General features: G+C 41.1%; 2 protein-coding genes across 3 annotated transcripts; one reads left to right on the plus strand and one right to left on the minus strand.

Annotated features, from left to right (window-relative positions):
- Positions 1 to 241: 241 nt before the first annotated feature.
- RB195_006429 (uncharacterized protein) lies at positions 242 to 26,852 on the plus strand (the record flags this gene model as incomplete). 2 transcript variants are annotated; one of them, XM_064179498.1, is made up of 17 exons in its annotated part: positions 242 to 319; positions 9,293 to 9,295; positions 11,067 to 11,133; positions 17,949 to 18,074; positions 19,956 to 20,058; positions 20,123 to 20,189; positions 20,604 to 20,753; positions 20,813 to 20,956; positions 21,310 to 21,426; positions 22,825 to 22,926; positions 23,755 to 23,880; positions 24,086 to 24,190; positions 24,248 to 24,331; positions 24,394 to 24,570; positions 26,565 to 26,595; positions 26,659 to 26,695; positions 26,753 to 26,852. In XM_064179498.1, 17 exons carry the CDS (start codon positions 242 to 244, stop codon positions 26,850 to 26,852), a joined length of 1,617 nt encoding a protein of 538 aa, XP_064036447.1. The 2 variants fall into 2 exon arrangements, with proteins under 2 accessions (XP_064036447.1, XP_064036449.1); XM_064179497.1 differs by lacking the exons at positions 242 to 319; positions 9,293 to 9,295; positions 26,659 to 26,695; positions 26,753 to 26,852 and having other exon boundaries at positions 11,070 to 11,133; positions 26,565 to 26,651.
- On the minus strand, positions 4,056 to 4,433 carry RB195_006430 (uncharacterized protein; the record flags this gene model as incomplete). The annotated part of the gene is made up of 1 exon (XM_064179499.1): positions 4,056 to 4,433. One exon carries the CDS (start codon positions 4,431 to 4,433, stop codon positions 4,056 to 4,058), a length of 378 nt encoding a protein of 125 aa, XP_064036448.1.
- Positions 26,853 to 27,092: the final 240 nt, after the last annotated feature.

Raw genomic sequence — 27,092 nt, forward strand, 5'->3', positions numbered from 1 at the left:
ATCTCCAACAATTTCCAAAAGTAAACCCGTCTTTTCTCTCTTTTTTTTAAAAGAAAGTCAGAGCCATTACATGGTTGGCGTAACTCATAAATGTTGCCGAAATAGATTGACCTATATCTTCCAATACAAAATCTGATTTAGCGTTTGTTTTTTTTTTGTTTTTTTTTAAAGTTAAATTGCGAGAAGAGCCAAAATCCTTTGACGCACTCATGTATATGTGATTGTCTACTTTCTCTGCGCAATGATCTTCGTTGACTTCGTCGATGACGTTGAATATTGGCAGCGACTCGAACAAGTTGGTCAGTACATAGGAGCAGGTGTAGGACCGCAGGGGAAGAGGTGCACAGAACCAGCAAATCTCTCCACAGTCAGGATTAAGGATAAAATATTAGCGTAGATGAATAATTTTAGCTTCGACGCACCTGACGTTAATTTAGAATCGTAAAGGATTGTTATGAACGCATACGCGGTTAACATAAAGGCTAGCAGAGACCAGCAGAGACCATTTGTGTCCTCATCCTCCCAACCGAAACCTGCGCCAATTTATGGTTCCTAAAAAGATTAGTTGTGCGTTGCCTCCGGAGAATGTTGAGCTGTCGTACCATTTGGACATGGTGATAGTCTTCTACCATTGAGCTATACCCATACTCCCAATCAGAATAGGAAAAAAATCGTTGGTGTTCCTATTTTGATGTGAACCGGCTCATGTGCTCAGACAATCTGGTCACCAAATAGTTGAACAGTTGAGTGATTCCACAAATATTGTGTCATAAACAAATCCACGCCCCTCATCCGCTACTCTTTCCGTGACAGCAAAATGGAGGATTCCAAATAGTCAGGTGTCATCCTTACTGGCACGGAACACAATGCGTCAAAGACAACATACGATAAATTGACAATGTTTGGATCACTCGTAAGCTACGTAGAGTTTCGGGGCGTAGATTACCAGTACGATACTGTTCACGCTAATCCTAATCTTCCTGAACAAAACGGCACTGGAAATGGCTCTCAGACGTGGCGCGTGTATGGTAATGATGCGTTACGCAGTCATCGTCTCGTAGAAGTTGCAGTACTGTGGAAGAGGTTGCATTGAAACCGGTGTGATTTTTAGCCGCCTGGGGGTGACTGCGAGCGTATCGCAGAGGAACGGAGAGAGGGATAGAGAGTCGCGAATCCAAAATCTTTACTCTAGAAGTGCATCGCTTCAGGTATCACAATTTTTTTGACCAGAGTGCTGCCGTATTCTGGTCTTTGAATTATCCATTTTTCGTTCCTTTTCTGACTAAGTCGCAGGAGCGACTAATGAATTTCTGGGTTAATTCGTCGTTCTTGCGTCAACTCAGTGAAGGGGTGGCAAGGGATCTCCTTCATATTTTAGAAATGGCTTGATTTTTGTTTCAAGCAATGTAACTTGGTTTTTAACGAGAAGTGGCTTACTGAGTACTGCAGAAAAACTCAAACTTAATCAAAGACAAGCTACGAGGCACCTAACAACATGTCACGTTTGCGAGCAGAGATACGCGCCGTGTCCACCAGCGCGCGGAAAAGGTAGTGTCAGCGGATATTGTCGATTATTTGCCTGCTTGCAGATGCCGGGCGTACAGCTGCGCCCGCATACGTGACACGTTGTTAGGTGTCTCGTAAGGGGATAGGGTGCGGCAGTTGAGCTCGCTGTTTTCTGGATAGTTAAGGAGAATTGGACATGACGACGTTCATAGTCGCAAACTGCACCACCAACCCTATCTTCTTCTGGAGAGATCCCAACTTCATCAAATCCGGGATGAAGATATATTTAAGCTGTTGAACTGACTTTACCCGCTTCTCCTCGACATTATGCTTCTTTGCATCCGTTACGAGTGTTGCAGAAGTTCCTTTCTTTTATAAGGTTTTCCTCAGTGGTTGCACACTTTAAAATGAAACCACAAATAGGCATAGTAGGATCAAAACGACATGAACCACGATGCAGTTGCGTAAGCGGCTGGGTTCGAAGCGATGCGTCGCAGAGAGCGGTCAGAATCGTAGTAGGACCACCGCGAACTGCAGCGAACAATGGTGCAGACAAAGATCCTCGCTCGATACTAAACGCAACGCACAGCCGCTAACGCAACTGGACCGCAATTCACGTCGTTCTGACCCTACTACAGGTAACTCACTTCTTCCGGATCGAAACGTTATTGTCATATTTGTCTGAGAGTATCAGCTAGTGCCTCGCCTGAGTTTCTCAAGTCAATGGGCGTTCATGAATGTCTGCAATCCAGAATTGAAGTCAGACGCCTCAGCGCAAAGATGTTGGTCAACTCCGAACATCCGCTTCACTTCGCACCCACCTCTATCTTTAGCTATTTGGGTAGAGATGCTTTTTTTAAACAAGGATGTGCTCAGTACCGATTTCTTGTAAATCTGTCTTCTGATGGAATAACGCAACTTAGCAGCAAACGCTTGCGTTGTTTTGTACAGCAAAGGTAATAAGGCTATGTTGTTCAACTCGTTGTTGACACATATCAGCAACTTTTTGTAGCAGTGAGCCATGAACATTTCTTTCTTTGGGTAATTTGAATGTGAATGGTAATACGATCGAATCACTGGACAAAACATCACGTGAAAGCGCCATTGTAAACAAGTTGTTTTGAAGAAAGCAAATCTGCGTCGCCACACATGCGAAGGAGAACCATAATAATGATTATTGCATGATGTGGAAGTGATACTGCACACGGTGACTGTCTTTTCTTTTCGGGAATCATCTGAGCCCGGATCTATTATTATCTATCCAACTGGACAAACTGATGAAATCCCAACTGGAAAGCATACACAACTGGACAACTAATTAATGGGACTGGGTTGGATTCGTGGAAATTCTGTAAAAATTTGCCTGTCGATAAGTTCATGACGCAGCTGAAACGCATACCCAGTAATTGTAGCACGGAGATGTTCATCCAACAAATGACTAGGTCCCGCAACGAAGTCCCATTGCAACGGGGTCACGTCAGCAAATCAATCAAATAATATTGGAGAGCACGATTGGGAAATGAAGAGAAAGTGAAAACATTCCCATCATATTTATACTCCCAAGAAGAAAGATATATTGGATACGGGCTCTGGCATGAATGTGATACGCCGCACTTGTTCCATTTTCGATCACTATTGATTGCGAGCGGATCGATCGCAATGACACCACGGTTGTCCACATTCAATATCAATAATAAAGGTACGGTCAGCCGTCTTCAGCTATGTTTCTCGATTTCACTGAACCTGTTATCCGCTCATGACGGGTGTAGCTGTCTGCGCCGTGATAGACGTCTGCCCTGTCGTTCTCACCTGTGAACGATCCATGAGAAACCTAACTATGAGACCTAGGTAAGATTTCCACTGGGAGACATACAATTTAAAGGATGTAGCTTCCGAGTATGACTGAGAAAGTGGGGAACATCCCTACAAATCCCGGGATCGGAGAGTTCAGGGGCATCAAAGGTCTCAATTAACCCGACGAGGCAACGTATTACACCCGTATTAGTGGCGAAGTGAAAGCACCTAAACTGGATCAGTCATGAAGTTGCCCTGCGGAACAGCCCTTAGCAAAATTAATTAAGTAATTAAGTATAGTAGAAAAATTAGGTTAGTTAAGTAAAATAGTAACCACCATTAAGTAAAGGTAAATTAAGTAATTAGAACCATTCTGCGAGCTTTTATTTTTTTTCACACTCATAGGTGCAAAGAGTTGCTTCGTAAGGTGAACTGGGTTTCAGGGCGCTTCTGTGTCGCTCGATTCTCAAACTCGTACGAAATATTCTGCAATCTACATAGTTTGCGTTTTCACCTTCATTTTGCATTTTCGTTGCTTTTTTTTTTTTTGAAAACTATATTTTTACACTATATGGAACAGGTGGAAAAGAATTAGCATGGGGATTTTCTGCTAACTCCGCCTCTAAAATAGTATGTTTTTCTCAGGAAAAGTGCTGCTAAAACGAAACGACAAGGTCACCATCTAACCGAAATTTCGACAAAACCCGCAATGTTCGATTTACACTGTTTCGATATGCTTCGCGTAATATGAAGCATCATCTAATTTTAAGAATAGTCGAGTCAAAACGATGTGGTGCAGTTGCGCAAGCGGCTGCGCTGAGCGCGGGGGCCGAGGTTGGATAATTGAGTTCCAAGCATCTCTGCAGTTCGAGTAGTCCCGCTCGATTTGCAGAGAAGATTGAAGGTGATGAGGGTCGCAGCTCGATCACAGCTGCAATACAGTTCATCCCAATTCTCCACATTTTTAATCTTCCGCAAAGACGTTCGAAATATGTGCTGCGGAGAGCCGCTGGATAGTGAACAAGTACAGGATTAGCCAGGTATAGGCCACACTCATCAGATGGAAAGAATTCGGAAGGAGTAGATTTGGTGTATCCAGCAGCACCAGTGGCACGCGCACGCAGGTGGCACATCCCGCCGCTGACGCGTTCAAATGGGCTGACGCGACGCGCGCACGCACACACTTCTCCAAGGACTCATAATACTCATTGATTAAACACATCCAGACACACTACATCACAAAAAAAAAGAAACGAGCTTTTGATAAGTCATAGGAGCAGCTCTCCGGAGCTAATCCTAATCGAATTTCGGAGACGTGGAATTCTTAGAGTGACGTCGTATGAAAATGTTCACCACAATGACAGAACTAGACAGCCCATTACGGAATTTGTGTGCAATGAAAGAGGCTTGCGAAGTGAAGAGAATCAGTTTCGAACGATGCGTTTGCCACTTTTTCAGCTGCTGAATTCTGATCTTTATCGTTTATTTTTCAACACGAAATTGCATTCATCCTGAAATGTTCAATATAAAGTTCCACTCATCCTTGATCACTTAATATATCCTAGGAAAAGCTATGCGGCGGTGTCGAATTGCAGCTATTCACTGTGACCTTAAGTAACTCGGGGAAAAAAGAATGAAAGATGTGTTATTTTTAACAACCGTAGGAGATGAGAAAGTGAATCTGCAGTTCCGAAAGTCCACAAACTTCTCCCATTCCAGAAATATAATGGTATCTTGAGTCGAGTCTGGAATCTACTTTATTCCTTTTCCACGTTCCTGTTCTCTTTTTTTCTGAAGTAGTATCTCTCAGTGACCTAACACTAATGTCTGAAAGCGTTCATTTCGTTGATTTTGTGGACTTATTCATAATTTTTGTGGCTGATATGATGAGACTGGAAGTGCAAGCGCACTTTTTGCCGCTCACCAGCTTCCCTGTCATAAGGAGGCAACGCAAACACTTCTCCGCACCTCATTTCCTCTTCAGAAAAAGTATAAAGATGAATTTACGAGGCTGTTGTGGAAAGCGCAGATGCTATTTTACAATGATTCATCGCTTTTGAGCGTGTTAAAGCACTTTTTTTTCAAATCTGGTGTAGCTTTTGAAATGGCGTTGCTTGTAGTATCGACTGGTACTGAAAAATCACGATCTGAAAATTGTCAAAAACGTAGTTTGGCTGTTTCTCGTACAAACTTCTGAACGACTGATATATGCAGTTTCAATAAAAATATAGATTTTCCGATGGTTTGTAGCAGATCCCGACGTTGCTTATTCGTCGCAGAAATTAGTGCTATTATGCCGCAGACGGAAATCAGCACTTATTCACAGTGGAATGAATCCTTGTTGCTGATCCAAGATCCACGAGGATCGCATCTCGTATTCGCTCTCATTCTGCCGTTCCATTGCTAGCAGGTTGTTCTCTGTACTTGAAATTGAATCCGCACACTTGAAAGCGCTCTGTTTGATTTATTACTGGCTATAGCATTATTGTAAACAAATATGGGACAAAACGATCCAACACTTCAATTTTTAGCTTGTACTCTTGTTTGTATGGATTAAAAGTATTTTTATGGCTTTCTCCTCTCCATGCAATACCCTCATTATTCATATTCGCTTACATACACCTCGTCAAGTACTAAAGGTTTAAGTCAGATCAGGTCAGGTCTTTCTGACTGGGTCATACTTGTGCACTAAAACGAAGTTGAACCCACCTCACCTGAGTTCGCTTCCCATAACCACGAGCTGGAATAAATTCACTGCTACAATAAGCCGCAATACCTTCACGTCTAAGCAAATAAAGAAACAAACAAACAAACAAAAGTAAAAACAAACAAAAGCAAGTATTCTCCATTCTTTATTGAAGCACTGAACCAGTAGAGAGTGTGGATAGTGTGGCACTTGACAGCACAAACGCAAGATTGTTCAAATCAACCTCTATTCAGGCATCTAAAGACGGCGAAAAAGCCGAAACGTCAGGTTAATGAAGGTTACAAGAAATCTTTGTTAATTCCGAGGAATTTTCTTCCTAAAATCCTCGTGGGGACACTTGTAGAAAACAGGTCCTCGAACATTCTTTGGAAACTTCTAGATTTTTGAAGATACAGCGAGGGCTGCAGCCCTAATCTATTCCTCCGAACCCCTCATCTCCTCCGGCAAAACTAATCCCCTCTTCCTTGAGAAAATCGCAAGTTACATAGATGCAGTGGCGAGAAGTCACACGGCCTTGCCTATGACGACATTCCGAGCTTATTACCGTTGGCGCATAATGTGCTGGGAATCGAGGACATTAGATTTATTGAACATATGGAAATGTACACACTAATAAAATGCTGTTTACTTTCGTTCTAAGAAATTCCTCTCGAGATCAGGCAAAGAGTGTGCCACTCACTGTAGAAGAAAAAAGATCTTGGACGTGTAACTGGATGTTACGATGTTCTAACAGCCAAAGAAACGTTTTAGAATAGAAACGACAAGCGCAACTACTAGATCACGTTTTCAGTTAAAGTGGACGCTAAATGTGATCAACTGGGTGGGCGCGACGCGTCTGCACTAACCTCAACTGCCTCTTGGACACACTTTTCGTCTTCTTTTTGTCCTGCTCCGTCCTTCCACAATCGGAAGGATATTACGCTCACCGAAGGGACAGAATTATGGACCCGAAGTTCCACGCAATATCTTGAACAAAGGAAAAACACACGAAGGTTATTTTCTCGAATACTTGCCATGGAAAAAAGAAAAAGAGTGTTTGAGAACCTTCATGCTTTTCTCTATCCAGGGGATTGAATGGAGAACTTTTTTCTCCTTCGAAAGTTCCGCATGGAGATCGAGAAGTTCTACCTTACCTGTTTTTATTATCATGTTAAAGTAGTTTTTTTTGTCATAACTTCATTCATTTTCAGTTCTACTCATCGATTTTTCAAACGTCATGACCTCATTTTGTCACGAGTGCCTTCTAGAAACATCTTTGCTACCATAAACCACCGGATCAGCTTAACTGCCCTAAACGGCGATTAACGATGATTAGGGAGGGTTTCGTTTCCAGAGCAATAATTCCTGTAAAATATCGGATTTCACAACAGCAGGGGATCGTCACAAACAATTGAGCGAGTTTCGACTCGACTGCCTACTTGTTTATTTGGAATCCGCTTGAAGCCTCGGACACGCAATCGTGCCGTTGACATTTCTGCCCATTTTTCGTACAGAAAGAAGAATAAAAAGTGAAATCAGGTTTTCTCGGATAGCCTCAAACACAATATTGCCGGTCGGGAAGTGCATGTCGTAATTTCCCGCAGGCATTTTCGACAAGACGACTGCACTTTTTTATTTTCCGTGCTCCCCCCTTTATAACTACCATTCATTTGCAATCATCTTGACTATGCTGTGTTTGATGCGTCTGGTTTGTCAGAAGACGCCAAAATTTCTCACTCTGCGGCCGATGAGGTCATTTAGGGCCTCTGCGGGTCTGCCTTTCGAGTCTCCTAACTGCACTTCTCACTTACTTCGCAGCCGTCGCTTGCTGCCGCTTCTTGTGGGTCACCACTCTGCCATCCACATTCACATCACATGGCGAGAAAGCATTGGCGTTACGTGTGAACCACGAATTTTCGCAGTCAAAAAGCGCCATACGTTTTTTTTTCAGATTTTCGGACTCGCAACACGTGACTGTTGGTTTTTCCATGTTCGAGAACAAACGAGCCTCGTGGCTCTGTTCAAAGAGTTGTCTAGTTCTGAAATATATCGCTCTGAATGTGTATTTGCCATTCTCATCTGTATTTTTCCATGAAAGTCAAAGTTATCCCGTCACTTTCCCTGTGTGTGTAACCAACACGAGCTAGCGAGACGCCGCACTTTAGAGCTAATCCATGTTTCCTAGAATATCTAAGTGCTGATTTGATGTCCTCTTCATCTTGTCCTAACGTATCTGAAGAAGAGGAGATAAGACCCTTTTTTTACTGATTAAAATTGTCCTCTTTCCTTCCCGCAATTTCTTCGTAGGAAGATTTCGACGTAATCTTCTTTTCGTCTTCTTCGTTAATTTTCTGGAATCAATTCTAATTTTTCGTTTTTTTGGGACATTTCTAGGCTTCTCCACCAATTTGTCGGCTATTTCAAGTCAATGTTTTTCAAACACACGTGTTTATGACATTTCTCATTAGCCATATATAAAATTACTTCATTATCTAGTATTCACCTGCACCTCTTCAATTTCATGGATTCTATGACGCTGCTCTTCTGCCGTTATGTCCGTGTTTTCGATTCCTCCTACATAAAATTCGTACATTCGAATAATGTGCTTGTAATTGGCTCCAAAAAATGCCAGTGAAGTTTTGCCAACATTCACTTGTATTTCTCGATTCGTTGCTTTACCTCTACCATTTTTTCGCGTATTTTTTTTTGCGATTTTCGGATTCGTAAATTGGATGACGCCTTTCTCATCGCGTTAGCTGTTTTGATGCCTATCAAAGTCAATTTATACGTCGTTAATGCGCCACATGATGGACTTTATGGATTTTTTTTTCTTTTCTCGACCAATAGAAGACGACGCATTTCTCATCGCGTTAGCTGTTTTGATGCCTATCAAAGTCAACTTTTTTCCTTCAAGTCAACTTTTTTCTGGCTACAGTATGTCATATCCATCCTTGACATTGTCCTGGCGTACATCAGATAAGTGAGCAATCGTTCTGAAAGAAACCATCTTATCTATGTATGAATGTGATGACCAAGTTTGTGATGTCATGGGGAAAGTCTCTTCATCGATTCCGCTCTCCACGTACGTATATCTCTAGCCTACAGAAACTGATCTGATATTTTTACTCGTCAATTTCTTTCTCATTCTTGGCTGCCGGATGAAATTTTCCAATAGCAGACAATTTCGGGCAATTTCAGATTAAGTAGCGACGACGTCAGCAGAATCTATCAGATCTCTCTCTGCAGAGTGCATAGAGCACTTATGAAGAATTGTTCGTGAATTGAAATTTTGGAAATAAATTCTAGGAGGTCAGTGTGCATCCGACCGTTCGTGTTTGTCCACTGCATAAATTTGAATAATTCATTAATGTGTTTTTCACACTATTCAAAGGAAATATTAACATCTAGGGCCTAGAAATTTTGCAAACCCTTGCATCATTCTTTTTTTAGTTCTTGTTTTTATTTATTACTTCTATTTCTTGCCAGTTCTAGAAATACGGAACTGTAGTAACTAATAGGAAGCAAACGACAACATTTCGACCAGAGTGGGCTGAATATTCAGCATTTTATGCGTTGTTGAGTATGTAAAACAATTTTTTTTTTCGCGACGAGATTCTTCCAATTAATTAGTTTCCAATTTAGTTTATACGGAGTAGTCGAAGATTTCCTTATTTTCTGTGTAAGTTGGTAGATATACATTAATTATAATAATATTACCGCAGCAACATGTTTTTATGGGGTTGTAGGGAAATAAAAAAATTGTATTAATGTGTACGGAAGACGGCGGTACGTTAGGGCTGAAAATCTGCAGATTAAGAAAATAGCGAAAAGATATGAATGATTTATCGTCCCGCCCCATCCTCGAAAAGCAGACGTCGGGACGAAAATGTCCGGACGTCTGTTATGTGTTCTTCGTTTGCACTGGCATAATGCACGTTCCGTTGAGGTGCGAAATCCAATCAGCTGAGTCTAAGTAAGTGGTTTCGAGCGAAAATATTAGTTTCAGCGGGGACTTCCCAGCAATCGCCGAACATCAGCGAAAATCGAGCTTGTTGAGGTTTTTCTCAAGCGATGATCGTTAACGTTTGGAAGTGTAAAAGGGTTGTGCCTGGATAAGAGCCATTACCTGACGATTGTTCGTCATCGCTTCCCGGATGTGCTCCGGGAAACGAGGGCGGAGCATGTTATTCTCGCCGGCGCAATTTTCTCTTATGCAGTCCTTTCATAATCGAAGATTAACCGTTATTGTGGACGCCCTTAGGCACTTGTAGATGGAATGCCCTTCCCTTTAGCTCCAAAGTTCTAGAAAGTGAGAGAAGAATCAAAGAAAATCCTTCGCTGTGCTATTACCTAAGCGACTTTGCATAATTTCGTTCCATTTCGAATTTTTCTATGTTCTTTCTCTTAACGTTATTTAAACATCTGCTCGTTTCTTTGTGAAAAGTGAAGTGAATTCAGGTGAATTTTCGCAAAATATTGGCATTGATTTTGAGTTTGACATTTTAGCAGTAGAATTACTCTCTCCCTCGAGAAAGAAAGCCCGTGGATTTAAAATATATCTTCCGAAATTCTTATCTTCCCATTTAATCGGCAATAGCATAGAAATACTCCTAAATATAGTTAGGATTTTGGCAAATTGAGAAAGGTTTGAATCTCTTCCCAAAGACCGGCAGGCTCCGGCCACTCTTCAGAGCCAATAATCCCCGTCAGTTTTCTTCTTCTGCTTGCGGTGATGCTAGAGCTATGTCACTTGAGCACCTAATTGGCTCTGGCGTTAGCGACATGTGAGATTGCGAGCTGCCCGTTCGCGTGAATGATTCCCTTTCCCTCGTCCTCTAACTTTCCCTTTTCCCTCACTCTCTGCTTCTTCCCATTTTCTCTTTCCCTTGTCCTCGACCTTTCTCTCACTTCCCACTTTTCCTCGTTCTCTCTCTTCTTCTCAACAAATTCCCTTTCGAGAGATGAAGGTGTAATAGTCTGGTTCGGGGCCACAAATCATTCATTTCCGCCTGACATCCATCTACTGATTCCATTTGGAATCTTTTTCTTGCATATTTGTTCATTTACGCTTTTTTTTCAGAAAATGGCTAAGGCCGGCGTTCCACAACGGAAAATGACATATTTCCAGGTGCCGAGTCCTGGAGGAGGTATGTATGAATTTACGGAGGGATTTCCGTCAAATTTCTCATATATTAGAGCTCCCAGCAGCTGTCCACATTTAATTTAAACAGAATTGAGTCACTTGTTTCTGTTTGTTCTTCCTCATATGGCTTGCCAATACCTAGATGCCAAAGGTATTGTAAGATTTTCTGCTGGATACGTCAGTGACAACTGTCTTTTTAAACATTCAACATTTGTGATGGTGTAAAATGTCAATAGGTCAACTATGCAGAAAAAAATTAACAAATAACTATGAAGCTCCAAGCGCGTTCGCAAAATGCGGAATTCTCATTCTTTAACTGGACTTTTGCCAGCGGGTTTCATTTTTCAAGGCTCAAGTATGTTAAAGTTTTTTGCCATTCGTTGTCTCTTCATGGTTCCTTAAGATTCATTAATGCGTACTTCCAACACATCCAAGTTCTGTTGGTGACTTAAAGGCATCACTCCCCGAATCTGAGGTAGTACGGATTTTTGGTAGAGTATTCGTATACGACATGGTAGATTATGGGGAGGAGAGTGATTCCGTCCATTTCTTCCTAATTGCCGTAAAAAACGGCACGGAAGATACGGCTTCGGGCGTTCCGGCGCACTTTTTTCTGCAAGGAGTTCGACTGGAGCGCGCCAGCCTTGTGCGGCGCCGCATCTTCCTGGCCGTTTTTTACAGCAATTAGCAAGAAATGGATGGAATCACCTCCCCCCCCCAACCTCCTTTTCATAATCTACTATGCCGTATACGAATACTCCACCTGAAATCTGCACTACCTCAGATTCGTGGGGTGATGCCTTTAAATAAAGCACTTTTCCTCTTCTCAGACCTGCGTCGCACTCGTTTTTTGCAATCTTCTCATTTTTTTGACGATATTCGTTGTAATTCGGTCGCCATTTCCACCTTTACAGCGAAATTCCTTTGGTGACATTTTTTTCTCGTCTCGAGGAACTTTCCAACTTCATAGGCTGCAGTCCGTAATTCAGCCATGGATGCGCTCGTTGAATCAGTTGTTCTGCGAAACATCTATGTACAACTTTATTGCAGTGGAGATCAGCTGACACATGCCAGAAACATTTGTTCGTGGTTAAAAGACTCTAAGTGACAATGCTGACCTTCGTAAGTCGATTGTGAAAGCAGGGCACATTTATTCTCTATACTACTTGAATATTTGAAAATGTGCAAAAGACAAGATGACTGAAGATACGTAGATGTTTTGCCCTGGAGTTGACAGTTCAATCCTTGTGCTCTTCTCCTCGTACACATCCAGAAACTATCTCCGATAATCTTTTTTGATGCAACAGCTGTGAATGCCACTATATTCTGTCGAGAAATTTTTTAAAATATCTCGGCAAGGAGAGTGGAGAAGAGTGAGGGGTCGTATAAAATGGGTTATCTTCATTCATTCATTTATTCATTCACTCATTCACTCATTCATTCATTCATTCATTCATTCATTCATTCATTCATTCACTCATTCACTCATTCATTCATTCACTCGTTCATTCACTCATTCATTCACTGATTCTTTCATTCATTCACTTATCCGTTCACTGAAATAAATATTGCATGTCAATCACAACTTTAGTTATTGCATTCCCGGGAATTCCCCATTAGTTATCTTTATAACCCATCACATAAAATATAAACAAGAAAAATACCGGTAGTTTGGAACCAGTATTTCTTTATGCATAGATGTATTACACATACCGTCCAATTAGTTTCCTCCCTTCTTTTTTTTTGAACTTTCTCGAGTTTCGGGAAAAGGGAATTAGGAAATGGCGAAGGTCCTGGACGATTTTTTGTCACCATAATGATGTTTTCTTCATCGTATTGATGAGTGGAAAGGGCCCTAAAAATGTCGAAAAATTGTGGAAAGATATTTATGAGGCAGCCTAATATTTGACTGGCAACCATCTGTTAACATTTATGTCCTTTCTCTTCTCTTCTCTTCTCTTCTCCCTTCTCTCTTTGTTCTCTCTCTCAACAGCTCCATTTCCCGATATGTTTGGTGCATCAGAAAACATCAGAGGCGGAGTCTTATGGTAGTCTTATAGTCTCATGGTCTCATATAAAAGTAGCCTTTTTTAAATTTTCTGGCATTTGATTTTAACATCAATTCCAAAAAGACTATTTGGGAACTAGCCGAGAGAAAAGGGGAAGGTTTTTCGAGCAGCCAAATCTACGTTTCTCATTTATAGTTTCAATTAAGCACATATATACCTTTCATGGATGGATCTATGTTTTTGAAATACCAGAAACTATTGTAAAAACCTTTTAGATTTATCGTAACCAACTAGGAAGTAGAAGTAGAAACAGTGTTATTTGAAGAAAAAAGTTAGAAGTAATTTGTATTGAAAGTATTTTGTCGTCTTCATTCATTTCAGAACACGTGAACTGTTTATTCTTACTTTTCTAGTTTTTTGTATATTTTTACTTTTATTTTTTGAAATTTATTGAGCACTTTGAGCGTATCAATTAATTAATTCAATGAGATTCAACAAAAAGTAGCATCCAGTTTGGTGGAGTCTGTCATCTTAAGTGAAAAGAGTATTCCGGCAATAATGCTGTAAGTTTAATGAGTTATATGAGAAAAGACGGTTCTAAAGTCGGTTTTAAGATTGTTCTGAGAAAAATAGGGCCATCAGCTGCATAATTTATGCATTGCAATATTTTACTCGACCGAGAAAACAACACTTGTAGGAAAAAAAATTACGACCAGTTTTTTGCATGGTCCCTAAATGTTATCAGTCTGTCTTTCCAGTGTTATTTCAGTGCAGCTGTTTTCGCTTCTCTCTAGGCACGTCTGTGAATGAAGAACAAAACATTCCCGGAGATAACATTCCTTGGATTTCAAAAAAAAAAAAAAACGTAAAGCATTTTTTTTGGATATTTTTTGGCGAGAGCGCTCAAGAATTAATCCGTAAAGCCATGAATTACACAACTGTCTCTCAAATGTTGTTCGATGAGGATTTTTTTTTTGATTTTGGCAAAATATAAATATATATATAGATAGAGAAATATGTGAGACATATTAGAATAATATATAGGGATGTCAAGAGCTAGATCGTGTCAATCATTATCCTTTCTTTTGAGGTTTTCCAACTTAGAAATCGGACTCTCAGTGAATGTAAATCCCCTTACGCCTTCCATAGAAAGTGTGTTGGGGTGAAAGAAAAAATTGGATAAATTTATTTGCTAGACTAAACTATGTACGTTTATATCGCTAAAATCATTGGTTGGTTTATTCCCCTCTGCCCCCGATTTGCACGATGCATTCCTAAGCCATTTTTTCCCACTTTACATCTGTACTCTTCGTCGCCAAAGCATTTCAGACTAACGTCACCCTTAGTCCTTCTATTCCGCCCTTTTATTCCTTACAGCACTAAAAATTCATATTTGTCTGCACGCAGCGAATTTTCCAGAACTATTACGAATTTCATTTGTCATTGGATGCACAATAAAGAGACAAAAAATTACACTTTTTAATTGTCCCTGCTCCCATTAAGTACATTCCGCCTCTCAGCTTTATAGCTGAGTTCAGAGAAATGGTATCTGTGATGCGACGATTCTCAGTGAATGGCGACAGCCTTCCCTACGTCAACAACAACTGTCGAATAGTCGAATTTTGCAAATACACCACACAACTTTGGTTTTTTGTGCTCCACTAAATGCGTCTTCCTTCAAAAAAGGAAAGCCCCTGCAAATATCCGTACCATAAATTCACTTAAAGGCATCACCCCACGAATCTGAGGTGGTACCGATTTCAGGTGGAGTATTCGTATACGGAATAGTAAATTATGGAGAGAAGGGTGATTCCGTTCATTTCTTCCTAATTGCCGTAAAAACGGCCCGGATGATTCGGCCTCGAGCGATCCGGCGCGCTATTTTCTACAACGAGTTCGATTGGAGCGCGCCAGCCTTGTGCACGCGCCGCCTCTTCTAGACAGTTTTTTCACGGCAATTAGGAAGAAATGGACGGAATCACCCCACTCTCCATAATCTACAATGCCATATAAGAATACCCCACTTGAAATCCGTACCACCTCAGATTCGTGAGGTGATGCCTTTAAGTAGACACACAGTTCGAGCTCGCGTTTGTCGCAAAAATTGATGACGTATTTTTATTTGTTTATTTATTTATTTTTAATCTTCATCATGATATAATCTATGAATAATTGTGTTTCAAATGTTCATTAACATTTTACATAGAAATTAAAGTGGCTTATTTATCTTCACTTTTGTTCCCTGCTGTGAAGGATGTTCTCTCGGACACTTGAGCGTATCAATTAATTAATTCAATGAGATTCAACAAAAAGTAGCATCCAGTTTGGTGGAGTCTGTCATCTTAAGTGAAAAGAGTATTCCGGCAATAATGCTGTAAGTTTAATGAGTTATATGAGAAAAGACGGTTCTAAAGTCGGTTTTAAGATTGTTCTGAGAAAAATAGGGCCATCAGCTGCATAATTTATGCATTGCAATATTTTACTCGACCGAGAAAACAACACTTGTAGGAAAAAAATTACGACCAGTTTTTTGCATGGTCCCTAAATGTTATCAGTCTGTCTTTCCAGTGTTATTTCAGTGCAGCTGTTTTCGCTTCTCTCTAGGCACGTCTGTGAATGAAGAACAAAACATTCCCGGAGATAACATTCCTTGGATTTCAAAAAAAAAAAACGTAAAGCATTTTTTTTTGGATATTTTTTGGCGAGAGCGCTCAAGAATTAATCCGTAAAGTCATGAATTACACACCTGTCTCTCAAATGTTGTTCGATGAGGATTTTTTTTTTGATTTTGGCAAAATATAAATATATATAGGTAGAGAAATATGTGAGACATATTAGAATAATATATATAGGGATGTCAAGAGCTAGATCGTGTCAATCATTATCCTTTCTTTTGAGGTTTTCCAACTTAGAAATCGGACTCTCAGTGAATGTAAATCCCTTACGCCTTCCATTGAAAGTGTGCTGGCGTGAAAGAAAAAATTGGATAAATTTATTTGCTAGACTAAACTATGTACGTTTATATCGCTAAAATCATTGGTTGGTTTATTTCCCTCTGCCCCCGATTTGCACACTAATGCATTCCTAAGCCATTTTTTCCCACTTTACATCTGTACTCTTCGTCGCCAAAGCATTTCAGACTAACGTCACTCTTAGTCCTTTTATTCCGCCCTTTTATTCCTTACAGCACTAAAAATTCATATTTGTCTACCGCCGCACGCAGCGAATTTTCTAGAACTATTACGAATTTCATTTGTCATTGGATGCACAATAAAGAGACAAAAAATTACATTTTTTAATTGTCCTTGCTCCCATTAAGTACATTCCGCCTCTCAGCTCTATAGCTGAGTTCAGAGAAATGGTATCTGTGATGCGACGATTCTCAGTGAATGGCGACAGCCTTCCCTACGTCAACAACAACTGTCGAATAGTCGAATTTTGCAAATACACCACACAACTTTGGTTTTTTGTGCTCCACTAAATGCGTCTTCCTTCAAAAAAGGAAAGCCCCTGCAAATATCCGTACCATAAATTCACTTAAAGGCATCACCCCACGAATCTGAGGTGGTACCGATTTCAGGTGGAGTATTCGTATACGGAATAGTAAATTATGGAGAGAAGGGTGATTCCGTTCATTTCTTCCTAATTGCCGTAAAAACGGCCCGGATGATTCGGCCTCGAGCGATCCGGCGCGCTATTTTCTACAACGAGTTCGATTGGAGCGCGCCAGCCTTGTGCACGCGCCGCCTCTTCTAGACAGTTTTTTTCACGGCAATTAGGAAGAAATTGACGGAATCACCCCTCTCTCCATAATCTACAATGCCATATAAGAATACCCCACTTGAAATCCGTACCACCTCAGATTCGTGAGGTGATGCCTTTAAGTAGACACACAGTTCGAGCTCGCGTTTGTCGCAAAAATTGATGACGTATTCTTATTTATTTATTTATTTATTTTTAATCTTCATCATGATATAATCTATGAATAATTGTGTTTCAAATGTTCATTAACATTTTACATAGAAATTAAAGTGGCTTATTTATCTTCACTTTTGTTCCCTGCTGTGAAGGATGTTCTCTCGGACAGTGTGAAGTTAGAAAATTCCGTTTCATCACGCAAGAGAAAGGTTTTTAAGCTCGAGGCAATCTGCGAGATTGCGGAATGACCGAAGCAGAGTCCAATAATAGTACGAACAGTCGCATTCCTTTTACAAGACTGGAATTTATCCCGAAAATTAGAAATTTAAGTGGTTTGAACGGAGATTATGTGTGTTTTGTTGATTTATTAATCGTCTTTGAAGGAAATAATTTCGGAGTTACAAAACGAACACCTAGAAACTACCTCTGGGATGCATCGCTCATTGTTTCCTGCTCCAAAATTTTCCGTGAATACATACTGGCTGTTCCGATGAACAGTTGGGGGAGGTATTTCCATAAATTTCTTCCGCAGTTTCTGCCGGAACATCTGGGATTAATGGTGAGAACAAGTGGCAATAAGCCCTTGAGAAACATTATTGCGGATGCTTTGCTGCTATGAATGGGCAAAGTGGTTGACATCACGCGGTCTCTTTTTTCTTTCTTCCCAATTTCTCGAATCCATAGGTGTTTGCGTACATGAAGAAAGAATTCCTTTCGCAGTCGTAGACATGTTACAGTTTTCCACGTGACATCGTTTTTTTCATCTTGTGAGCGCTCATATCTCATGAAAATCAATCGTATACGTGACCTTGCCTTTCCTTGGAAATTTTCTTGCTTATAAACAGTAGGTGGGGCGTTTATGACGTCCTTTTCTCAATGACTCGTTTCATAGATGGTTCAAACGTACAAGTGCGGGTTCCGAATGTGATCGCCCTCGTCGGGTTGCCAGCTCGGGGGAAAACCTACATCTCCCACAAACTATGTCGATATCTTAACTGGATCGGGATCAAAACAAAAGGTACGTTTACCTCTCATTTCACGTAGATATTACTAACTTTTCAGTTTTTTTTTTCTTGTACTTGCAACATTGCCGTCTCAATGCCCTCTTACACCGAACGGTCAACAATTATCTCGGAGTGTTTACATGTTTCATTGTTTTATTGTTCTTTTTTGTCTCCACAAAGTAATTACCTTCGTAAGGTGATCACTAATTGTCAACTGAAAACTTTGTGAACTTATTCTTCTCATTTTCTGCTGTGAAAACAAGCGGGTGTGGCGCAACGTCAAAAGGTCAAAAGTGCATCCGTGCAGCCGATGGCTCAATACCGCCTTAGGCCAACTATGCTTTCCATCTTCTGAAGAAAACACTGTTAGCTTTGACTGGGAGGATAGACATACTTACTCGACATGCAGGAGAACAACTCAGTTTTTAAAAAAATTCTGGGTTTTGAATTGGACTCGAACGTTTTTGAACATCCTGAGAGGAATTGGTCAGCACAAAGCGTAATTCTATCGCCAGCATCACCCTTTCAACATTTGCCTGACTATTGTACTCTGCTATTGTCAGAGAGAGTCTGAAAACTCGGCAAACATGTGCCATTCATTTTATGGCGATCAGGTGTTAGAGCGAAGGCGTTTATTTACAGCGTCTCTTCCCTTCAGCGATTTTTTTTGAAATCCCTGTACCATTAATATCGTGGTAAGAATGAATGAGACGTGACATAAAGAATCTTCGAGCAGTGATTGATTGCTGGTAATTTCCCAGAGGGTAATCAATGGGGGCGATAAGAATACTGTACTTGTTATTCGTTCGCAGTAAGAAGCGATGATTGATTTCATTTACTTCGCTCCATTTTTTCTTCTCACCGCCGTTGTTTGGGTGCACCTTGTAATTCGATTAACGCCGTTTATTCAGGTCAACTTCGTTTGTACAGACACCTTTGGCATCTTTACAATTTCGTCCAACTTCCTATCGGAAATACTAATTCATTTACTTTCTGCACAGCGCGTAATATAAGGAAATAAATAAGATGCCAATGTATCTTCATGGTAACAGTAAGTTACGTTGAAGAGCCCCACAAGAAACGAGTCTGATTAGTTTTAGTTCTAAAGCGTGTACAAATTGTGTGGAAATATTCACCATAATTCGTTCATGGCTGCATGTTCGATGTTTCGAAACCGCGTTGTGACAACCGAACCTCTCACCTTTCTGAGGTCGACAACTGTCCGACTTGTCCGACTGTCAGACTTGTCCGCGAGGATAAAGGAAATGACTCGACACATCGCTCGATTCCACAATTCATTGTAAGACTGAACACGCGTTCATTAATCTTAAACTATTCTGCGTTGAAATCGAAGGAGCGGGCGCATCCCCACAGGGACTGGTAGCCGCCGTCCACTTTATCCTTTATACATTCATCCACGTAAAAGTGGTTCCATGCCTACTTAAATAACGCGACCAACGGCGCCCTTCACAATCTCGGTAGTAATTTTTGTGAAGAGGCAGCTGTATAGCCACATTCGTTGGAGGATCTGCAATCAAAACCAGCTCAGTTGCGAGATTTTTCCTAATCATTTTCAAGAACTTTTTCATGGTCTTTGTCCTCATTTTTGAACGGAGCAATAGTTGACTAGATGATTGAAATTCTTTCACCTTTTACAGAAGAGGACCTTATTTGCCTGCAATAAGAAGAACCTCATCAATCTCCATTCCTGAGAAGTTATATCTGTGTAGAAATCTTTTGTAATATGACACTTTTTTTTGTGAATCTTCAGTATTTGGGCATGAACGGATAAATTGACAAAGAAATCGTAGATTAATGAAAAAAACTAATAATTAGTAGATAATTAATGACGCCACTGGAGAACATTACAACTATTCGTAATATGCGTTGTTCAGCATTCAACGTAGGCGAATATCGAAGAAAAGCATGCGATCTGGAAAAAGAAGGGGACTTCGAGTTCTTCAATCCTTATAATGCGAAAGGAAGTAGAATTAGAGAGTACGTGTGTTCAGAATTACCATCCCTGCGTACATAGTCCACGATTCTATTGCGCTGGTTTTAGAGAATGCGCCCGTCTGGCTATCGAGGATATGGGTATGTACTTGTCGTCGAAGGAGGGAGAAGTAGCTGTAGGTTCAACATCATTTATTTGTTTAATATACTTGATATAAAATGTATCAAGGACAGAAACAAACAAATACGGTAGATACGTAGTGAAACGACAGAAAGAAAGAAAGGACAAAAAAGTGCAGCGAAGACGGATTAGTTTTTTCGTGCACGATTCCAAGGTAATTTGGCACTGAAGGCCCAGGCAGATTAGGAAGAGAAGTTGGGTATCTAGCAGCTGTACAAGTCGCCAGAGTACAAGTAAGCTGTAGATCTGAATTGTATCCATTGTGGGTATCCAGCTCCAACACTGGCAGTTCGACCCCTATTCTCATTATTTCACCGGGATATCCTTCCGTGATTTCCATCCGTTACGAATGTATGCGAAGGCTACTATTTTTATTATTTGTTCTTCCATGGGACCCTGCAACCTACAGATTTTGGATGCCACGAACACGACACGAGCTAGACGACGAAAGGTCCTCGAATTCTGCTCCAACCGACGTACGCTGTTCGATCCACCATTCCGAGTTTTCTTCATTGAAAGTATCTGCGACGATCCTGCTATCATCAATTCTAATATTAGTGTATGTTTAGCTGCGAGATTTCCAAGTATGATCTGGAGAAGATAAATCAAGCACTTTAGGATGTTAAAGTCAACTCTCCTGACTACAAAGGAATCATGACACACGAACAAGCAAAAGAAGACTTTTTAAAGAGAATCGAGAACTACAAACTGCAATACGAGCCACTCGATGAGGAAGAAGACGAGGATCACTCCTTCATCAAGGTTTCACTATTTCTAGTTTCTTTTTCTTTTACTGGTAAACAGGATCGTGGTAGGGTCAGAGCGAGATGAAGATCGGTGTAGTTGCGTAAGCGGCGCTGCGGAGAAGGCGGTTGAAATCGAGATGGGACCATCGGGAACTGCAACGAGGAATGTTGCTAGCAAGGGTCCTCCTTCGATTCTAACCGCTGCGCTTCATCGCATCGCTTCGAGAGCGCTTCGAGAGCGTTTACGCAACTGCGCTGTGCTTCGTGTCAATTTGATGCTTTACCGGTGACGAAAGAAAAGTCAATGATCGAGTTGGAGATTTAACTACCCTGTGCAGTGACTCAAAATATGCTCAGAAATGATTCCAGGTGATCAATGCCGGCAAGTCATTCTATGTGCACAACGTAAATGGTCACGTGCAGAGTCGTGTGGTCTATTTCTTGATGAACATCCACCTACTGCCTCGAAGCATTTATTTAACTCGAGTAAGTATGTAAGTGAGAGCAAAGAGTGGGAAGATAGAACTATGTGAAAACAAAGGGTGTGGTGGGTGATGCTGGAAGGAAAGCGAATAACGGAGAGCGAACAAGTGAGGAGCAGGTAGCACAGCTTAACATCCTACCGTATTGCATTTAAATGAGTGGAAAGGGTGCTACTTCAGATCTGGTCCGATCGATAATCGATTACTAGTAGTGGTAGCGAGGGAGGGCTGCCAGCAGAGTTGGCAGAAGCTATACAACGACACCATCACCTCTGCGAACTTTGCTGACGGCATTCGCGATTTTTTTTCCACGGAGAGCTCTCGTTTGCTATAATGCGTTACGTTGTCAGCAGAATCTGCGGCGGCGCAGACTGACGTCTTCACAGATTAATGGGTATCTGTCGCTTTCTATCGCGGGCGACCTTCCCAGTCGAATGTCTCCGAAATCGCAAACGGTGAAAAAGCGCAGCCAGAGACGCCGTAAACTTAAGCAACAGATTAAGGCTATAGTACGGTAAAACCACCTGCAGCTTCGTGCATTTGCGTAGGCGGCTGCGCTCGAACAGTTGGGATCGGTGGATGACCACCGTCAACACCACTCATCGCTGTAGTTAGTGATGGACCCACCCTGATCTCGATTGCCAGCTCCACCGCACAGCTTCGAGCGCAGCCGCTCACGCAACTGCACCGAGCCTCATGTCGTTTTGTCTCGACTATGTCTGATTCCTCTGAAGTGTAGCGCAGCAAATGCAAATAAGGAAACGTCTTCAGCATACCGCAGACTATGTAAGCGACGAAACATCCACGCATCTTTTTCCAGCAACGCAGGAACCTGTAGAGCTCCGATCACAATTTTAATCTTTTTCCTACAGTAATGCAGGATATCGACAGTTTTTCTCTTGCTAACCCCATGAAAAACTAGCTAACTGTAGCTTGTTTGCTAGGATGTGATGACTGCACAATCGAACGGATATATCCTAATTTCTAACATGTGATATCTTATTTTCTATTGACAGCAAGTGCTACGTATAAAAAAAAAGTTAAAAGCATTGAAAGCGCACTTCGTGGATGAAAATGCACGTCGTCATTGAAGAGGGGACAAAGGGGAAAGCAATTTTTGGATGAAAATGATAATCGATTGTATGTTTGAACAAAATTTCCAATGAAATATGAGGAGTTGTTTAGTTTGCTGTTAGAATTTGATTGTTCAAAGGGTTTCATGAGGAGAGTTTTTTTCGAGGTGGAATTGGCACATGGTGATCCACTTCAGTTATAGGACCCCTGCTGTTCTCTTCGCTAAATCTCTGGTTACTTGAACGTGAACAAACTGATATGGTGTAGGAAAAAAGAGTCAATACTGCTTGCTCGAGGTGGAACAATGAAATGTGCATCTCTGTTGCAGCACGGCGAGAGCGAGTACAATCAGCTTGGTCGACTCGGCGGCGACAGTCCGCTTAGCGAGAATGGACTGAAGTACGCTGAAGAGTTGAGAGATTATTTTGAGGTAGGTTGCACATTGGAGGCTTTTGCGTACTGCGCACAGAAATCTTTTCGCTATTGCAAAAGTAATGGAAAGAAAGAAGAAAAAGAAGTAAGAATAATGAGAAAGAAGTGATGAAAAGAAGTTAGGAGTAGAAAAGGAAGACTCAAAGGAAGATTCGACCACAATTTTTTGGCTGAATATTGTAACGAAAAAGTCGCCGTTGATATGTTAGTTTCTGTCAAATGAATCCAGCAAATTGGCAAGAGGATCAGCTGTGAGCATGTTAACTGATTAAGACTTGGAATTAGGTTTAAAATTCGTTTAAAATTTGTAATATATGGATGGCTACAGCGTTCTGTTGTATCGTTTCTTCAAATGCTAAATCATTTAACTAATTCATTTAATTCGAGAGAATTTTTTTATTGCGACCAATGAGAACAATTTAGAAAAGTGGAAATAAAATTAAAATAAAAATCTTATATGAAGCAAAGACGATTGCATGGGACTCAGTCAAACATCAAACACACTCGAAAGCTTGCCCCAAACCAGGTCATCCTTCTGTAAAAAAATCTAATTCTCTAGTTTTTTTTGAACCGATCTTTTATTCGGTTGCACAGGAATCGTTGGCCTTCCTCTTGTATTTTCTGTAGTTCATGTTCAACTCGTGTGGGACAACCTTGTGTGATTCCGTCTCCTCAACGCAACTTAATACGCGATAGAACGCCTGCAACTCCCGGTGTTCTCACAATATTTAAATTTGACTGCTAGCAACGAATAATAGTCTATTTGGCGTTTTTTTAGGAATTCATCACATCTCTGTTGCATCTATTATTGCCAATCTCATTTCAGAATGAACACATTTCTGATCTACGGGTTTGGTCGTCACAGCGGATTCGCGCTGCGCAGACGGCTGCTTATTTACGAAAACAGGCAACTATCATTGAGTACTGGAAAGTGTTAGATGAAATCGATGCAGTGAGTTGCCTCTGGCGAGATTTTTCATTTTACGACCAGGTTCCGGATAACCACTCCCTTAGCTCCGCTGTGCATGCTGTGTTAATGTACAGCTGTTTTTGGGGTTTTTCAGGGGAAAAATAAAAAAAACAAAAAAAAAAAAAAAAAAAAAAAAAAAAAAATTAAAAGAAAAAAAAAAAAAAAAAAAAGTCAAAAAGAATTTCAGGGTATTTGCGAAGGACTCACCTACGACGACTTCCAAGCTCGATATCCGAAGCAATTCGCTGAACGCGACAAGGACAAGTACCATTACCGTTACCCAAGCGGCGAGGTTCGACTCCCGTGCATTCTTAACTCACTTCACTTTGTCACTGCTTCGTGAGTTCAGAGTTACGAAGACCTCGTGACACGACTGGAACCCGTCATCATGGAACTTGAGCGACAGGCTAATGTGCTAGTCATCTCCCACCAGGTTCCGGATAACCACTCCCTTAGCTCCGCTGTGCATGCTGTGTTAATGTACAGCTGTTTTAGGCTGTTCTACGGTGTATACTTGCATACTTCACGAACAAGAATACTGAAGAACTACCGTATCTTCGAGTTCCATTACACACGGTAATCAAATTGACCCCGAAGGCGTACTCCTGTGAAGTTGAAATGTTCAAATTTGATATACAAGCTGTGAACACATACAGAGAAAAGAATCAACCGGTGAGTTTTCGTAATGCTCAGAAACTGATCATCTGTTCTTGCGGAAGGGGTGCGATACCGTGCAACTGCGAAAGAAAAAACTTTTAACCTGCTTCTATGTCCTCTGTAAGGTTTGCGGACCTCACATGAACCGGTGACATTAATTTTGGAATTAATTCCTGTGATTCAACGTAGCTTAGCAAATTTCATTTTCTCTTTCACTGATGTCCTGACATTTGGGAGAAGTTCCATTTCAATGCGCAAATTGGGAGAAGAGCCTCCATGGTTACTCACACAGTGGCAGTCGAGTAATCTGCGAAGGTTGGCGAACAGTTTGATAGGCTGAATTTGGCGAACGGTGCGAACGTTTGATAGGCTCAAAGCAGCCACTATGATGATTTCCACATTTCTGTGAATTTTACGACTCTTGCACGGAATCTGCCCGAAACCTTAAAGGTAGCTTACCCCAAAAATTGACCGTGTTGGGATCTCTCCGAGAGAAGATAGAAGTAAGGGTTTCGATTGCTACTGTGATGTCACTACCTTCAGTCCCCTCTAAATGTCCTGAGAAACTGTTTGGGAAACGTTCTCTTTGTTCTTTTTTCCTGCAAGAGACGTTGAACACCCCTCCTTTATACATACACGCGCTGCATCTCCGAACGGGCGGAAGTCGCTGGGATTCCTCCAGCGGCTTATTTAAGAAAAACCAAAGGATGGAGAAGTGAGAAAAGGCGCTTTTCCAGAAACAGCAGAATAATGGACCCTCTAGGAAGAAGCCTACAAAAACCCTTTAACACTCCGCTTTTCATGAAGGAGCAACGGGGATTGATCGTAAATACTCTCAATTTCGTAATCTACACCTCTAACCCTTTCTTTTCTGGGAGATACCAACATCGTCAATTTCGTGGTGCCTGGCTTTAAACCTAAGTGGTCGATTCATTAACAACAATCCGCGATAACGCGAAATACTTCTAGATCCAGGAACAGAGGGCGTAAGTTTGCTAGGACCTCTTTACCCTTCGAGATTACTCGACAAATCCTTCATACCATTTACAAATGCTAGAATCCGCTTCTCTTGCTTCTTTCATTCCATCACTCGGACAGGTATCATTAGCAACCCATGTATATCTACAATTCCGCCTTCTACTTTGAGGTACTACTTTGCCGAACACCAGAAATTCTCGCAAGCACTTCCACTCCACAGACAGGTTGTTTCCCTGTTCCGGTCAAGCGTAGTGGATCCTGACTGATAAAAACCAACAGAACGTCGCGATATCATGACGCGACACCCGCGCAGATCCACATATCTCGAATGTCCCTGAAAAGAGTTCTTCCCGTTCTGTTAGCTTCTCTTTTGCCGGTTTTCGCAACTACTGAGCGTTTGTTGATTCCCTTGACGTAAATAATTGATTGATGTGCTCAATTATGTTTTGAAACAACACATTAGATTCTAAATCCTAACTTTATTCTCTGAAACATTTTTGCATGAAACAAATAGTGGATATGCTTCAAATCGAACTAAAACACCGTCTTTAACAGAACTACGCTTCTGGAACTCAAAAGATCATCACCACCTCGCACGTCTCAGTTTTCTAACCTTGCATTTGGAGGACTCGAAATCCCAAATCCCCAAGTCCCCAAATTTTCTTTGAAAAGTGCAAATCTATGAGGATATTTTGTGCACAAATAACCAACCGAATATTTTTATTAGTTTACAAACATAAACGAATTTCAGTGGGAAAAAGTGGAAGGCATGGGATTCTGCCATTCTCCTTGGTGGGTTCAACATTGTGCTGTGCTCCTTTATCCATCTCTGTTTTGTGTGGAGTGAACAGCTAAATGGATTTACTTTTCTCTATAACCTAGAATTAATTAATTTCTTCTAGTTTGGAAGTATTCTTCTGCTGAAGGGTAGCTTTTCCTGCAAAATCCTCTCGAGTACTGGTTACTGAGGGCATTCTGCATAATTCTGGGCATTGACGAGTTGAAAGATTGATAAAAAAAAAAAACTTCAGACTGCCTGTAATCAGCAAAATTCGAATCTCGGTACAAACTGTGAATGCTCTGGATCGCTGCCTTCGATTTCTGTCGAGCAATCCTAAATTCGAGAAGACTTCGTACGACCTAGCGGCGCTCCGCTCTGCTGGTCTGGTAGACATATGTAGCTTCGATAGTGGTAGTGCGTTCAGGTGTTCTGATGCAGGTGTTACGCTGCTTTGCTCATTTGGCTTATTCGACTGATCCATTCAAGTACTTTCCGTCCAGAACTAACAAAGACAGATGCTCAGGATATTCATCATTAATGTACATTGTTCTCAGTGCTTTCCAGAAACGTGCATATTGTATTTTTTTCATAAATTGCACTCTGCCAAAGATAGAACCCCCTGTCTGCTGTTTGTTACGCTTTGTTGATTCACAGCTATTACTTATTGTTTCTTCTTCTAGTTTCTGTACATATGTATAGAATAAAAAATGTGATTTAATGACATGCGTTCGAACACATCTCTGCTTGACCGAAGTATTTTATTCACGCTTATTCTGTG

The sequence above is a fragment of the Necator americanus genome, chromosome I (assembly GCF_031761385.1).
Source record: "Necator americanus strain Aroian chromosome I, whole genome shotgun sequence".
NCBI lineage: Eukaryota > Metazoa > Nematoda > Chromadorea > Rhabditida > Ancylostomatidae > Necator > Necator americanus.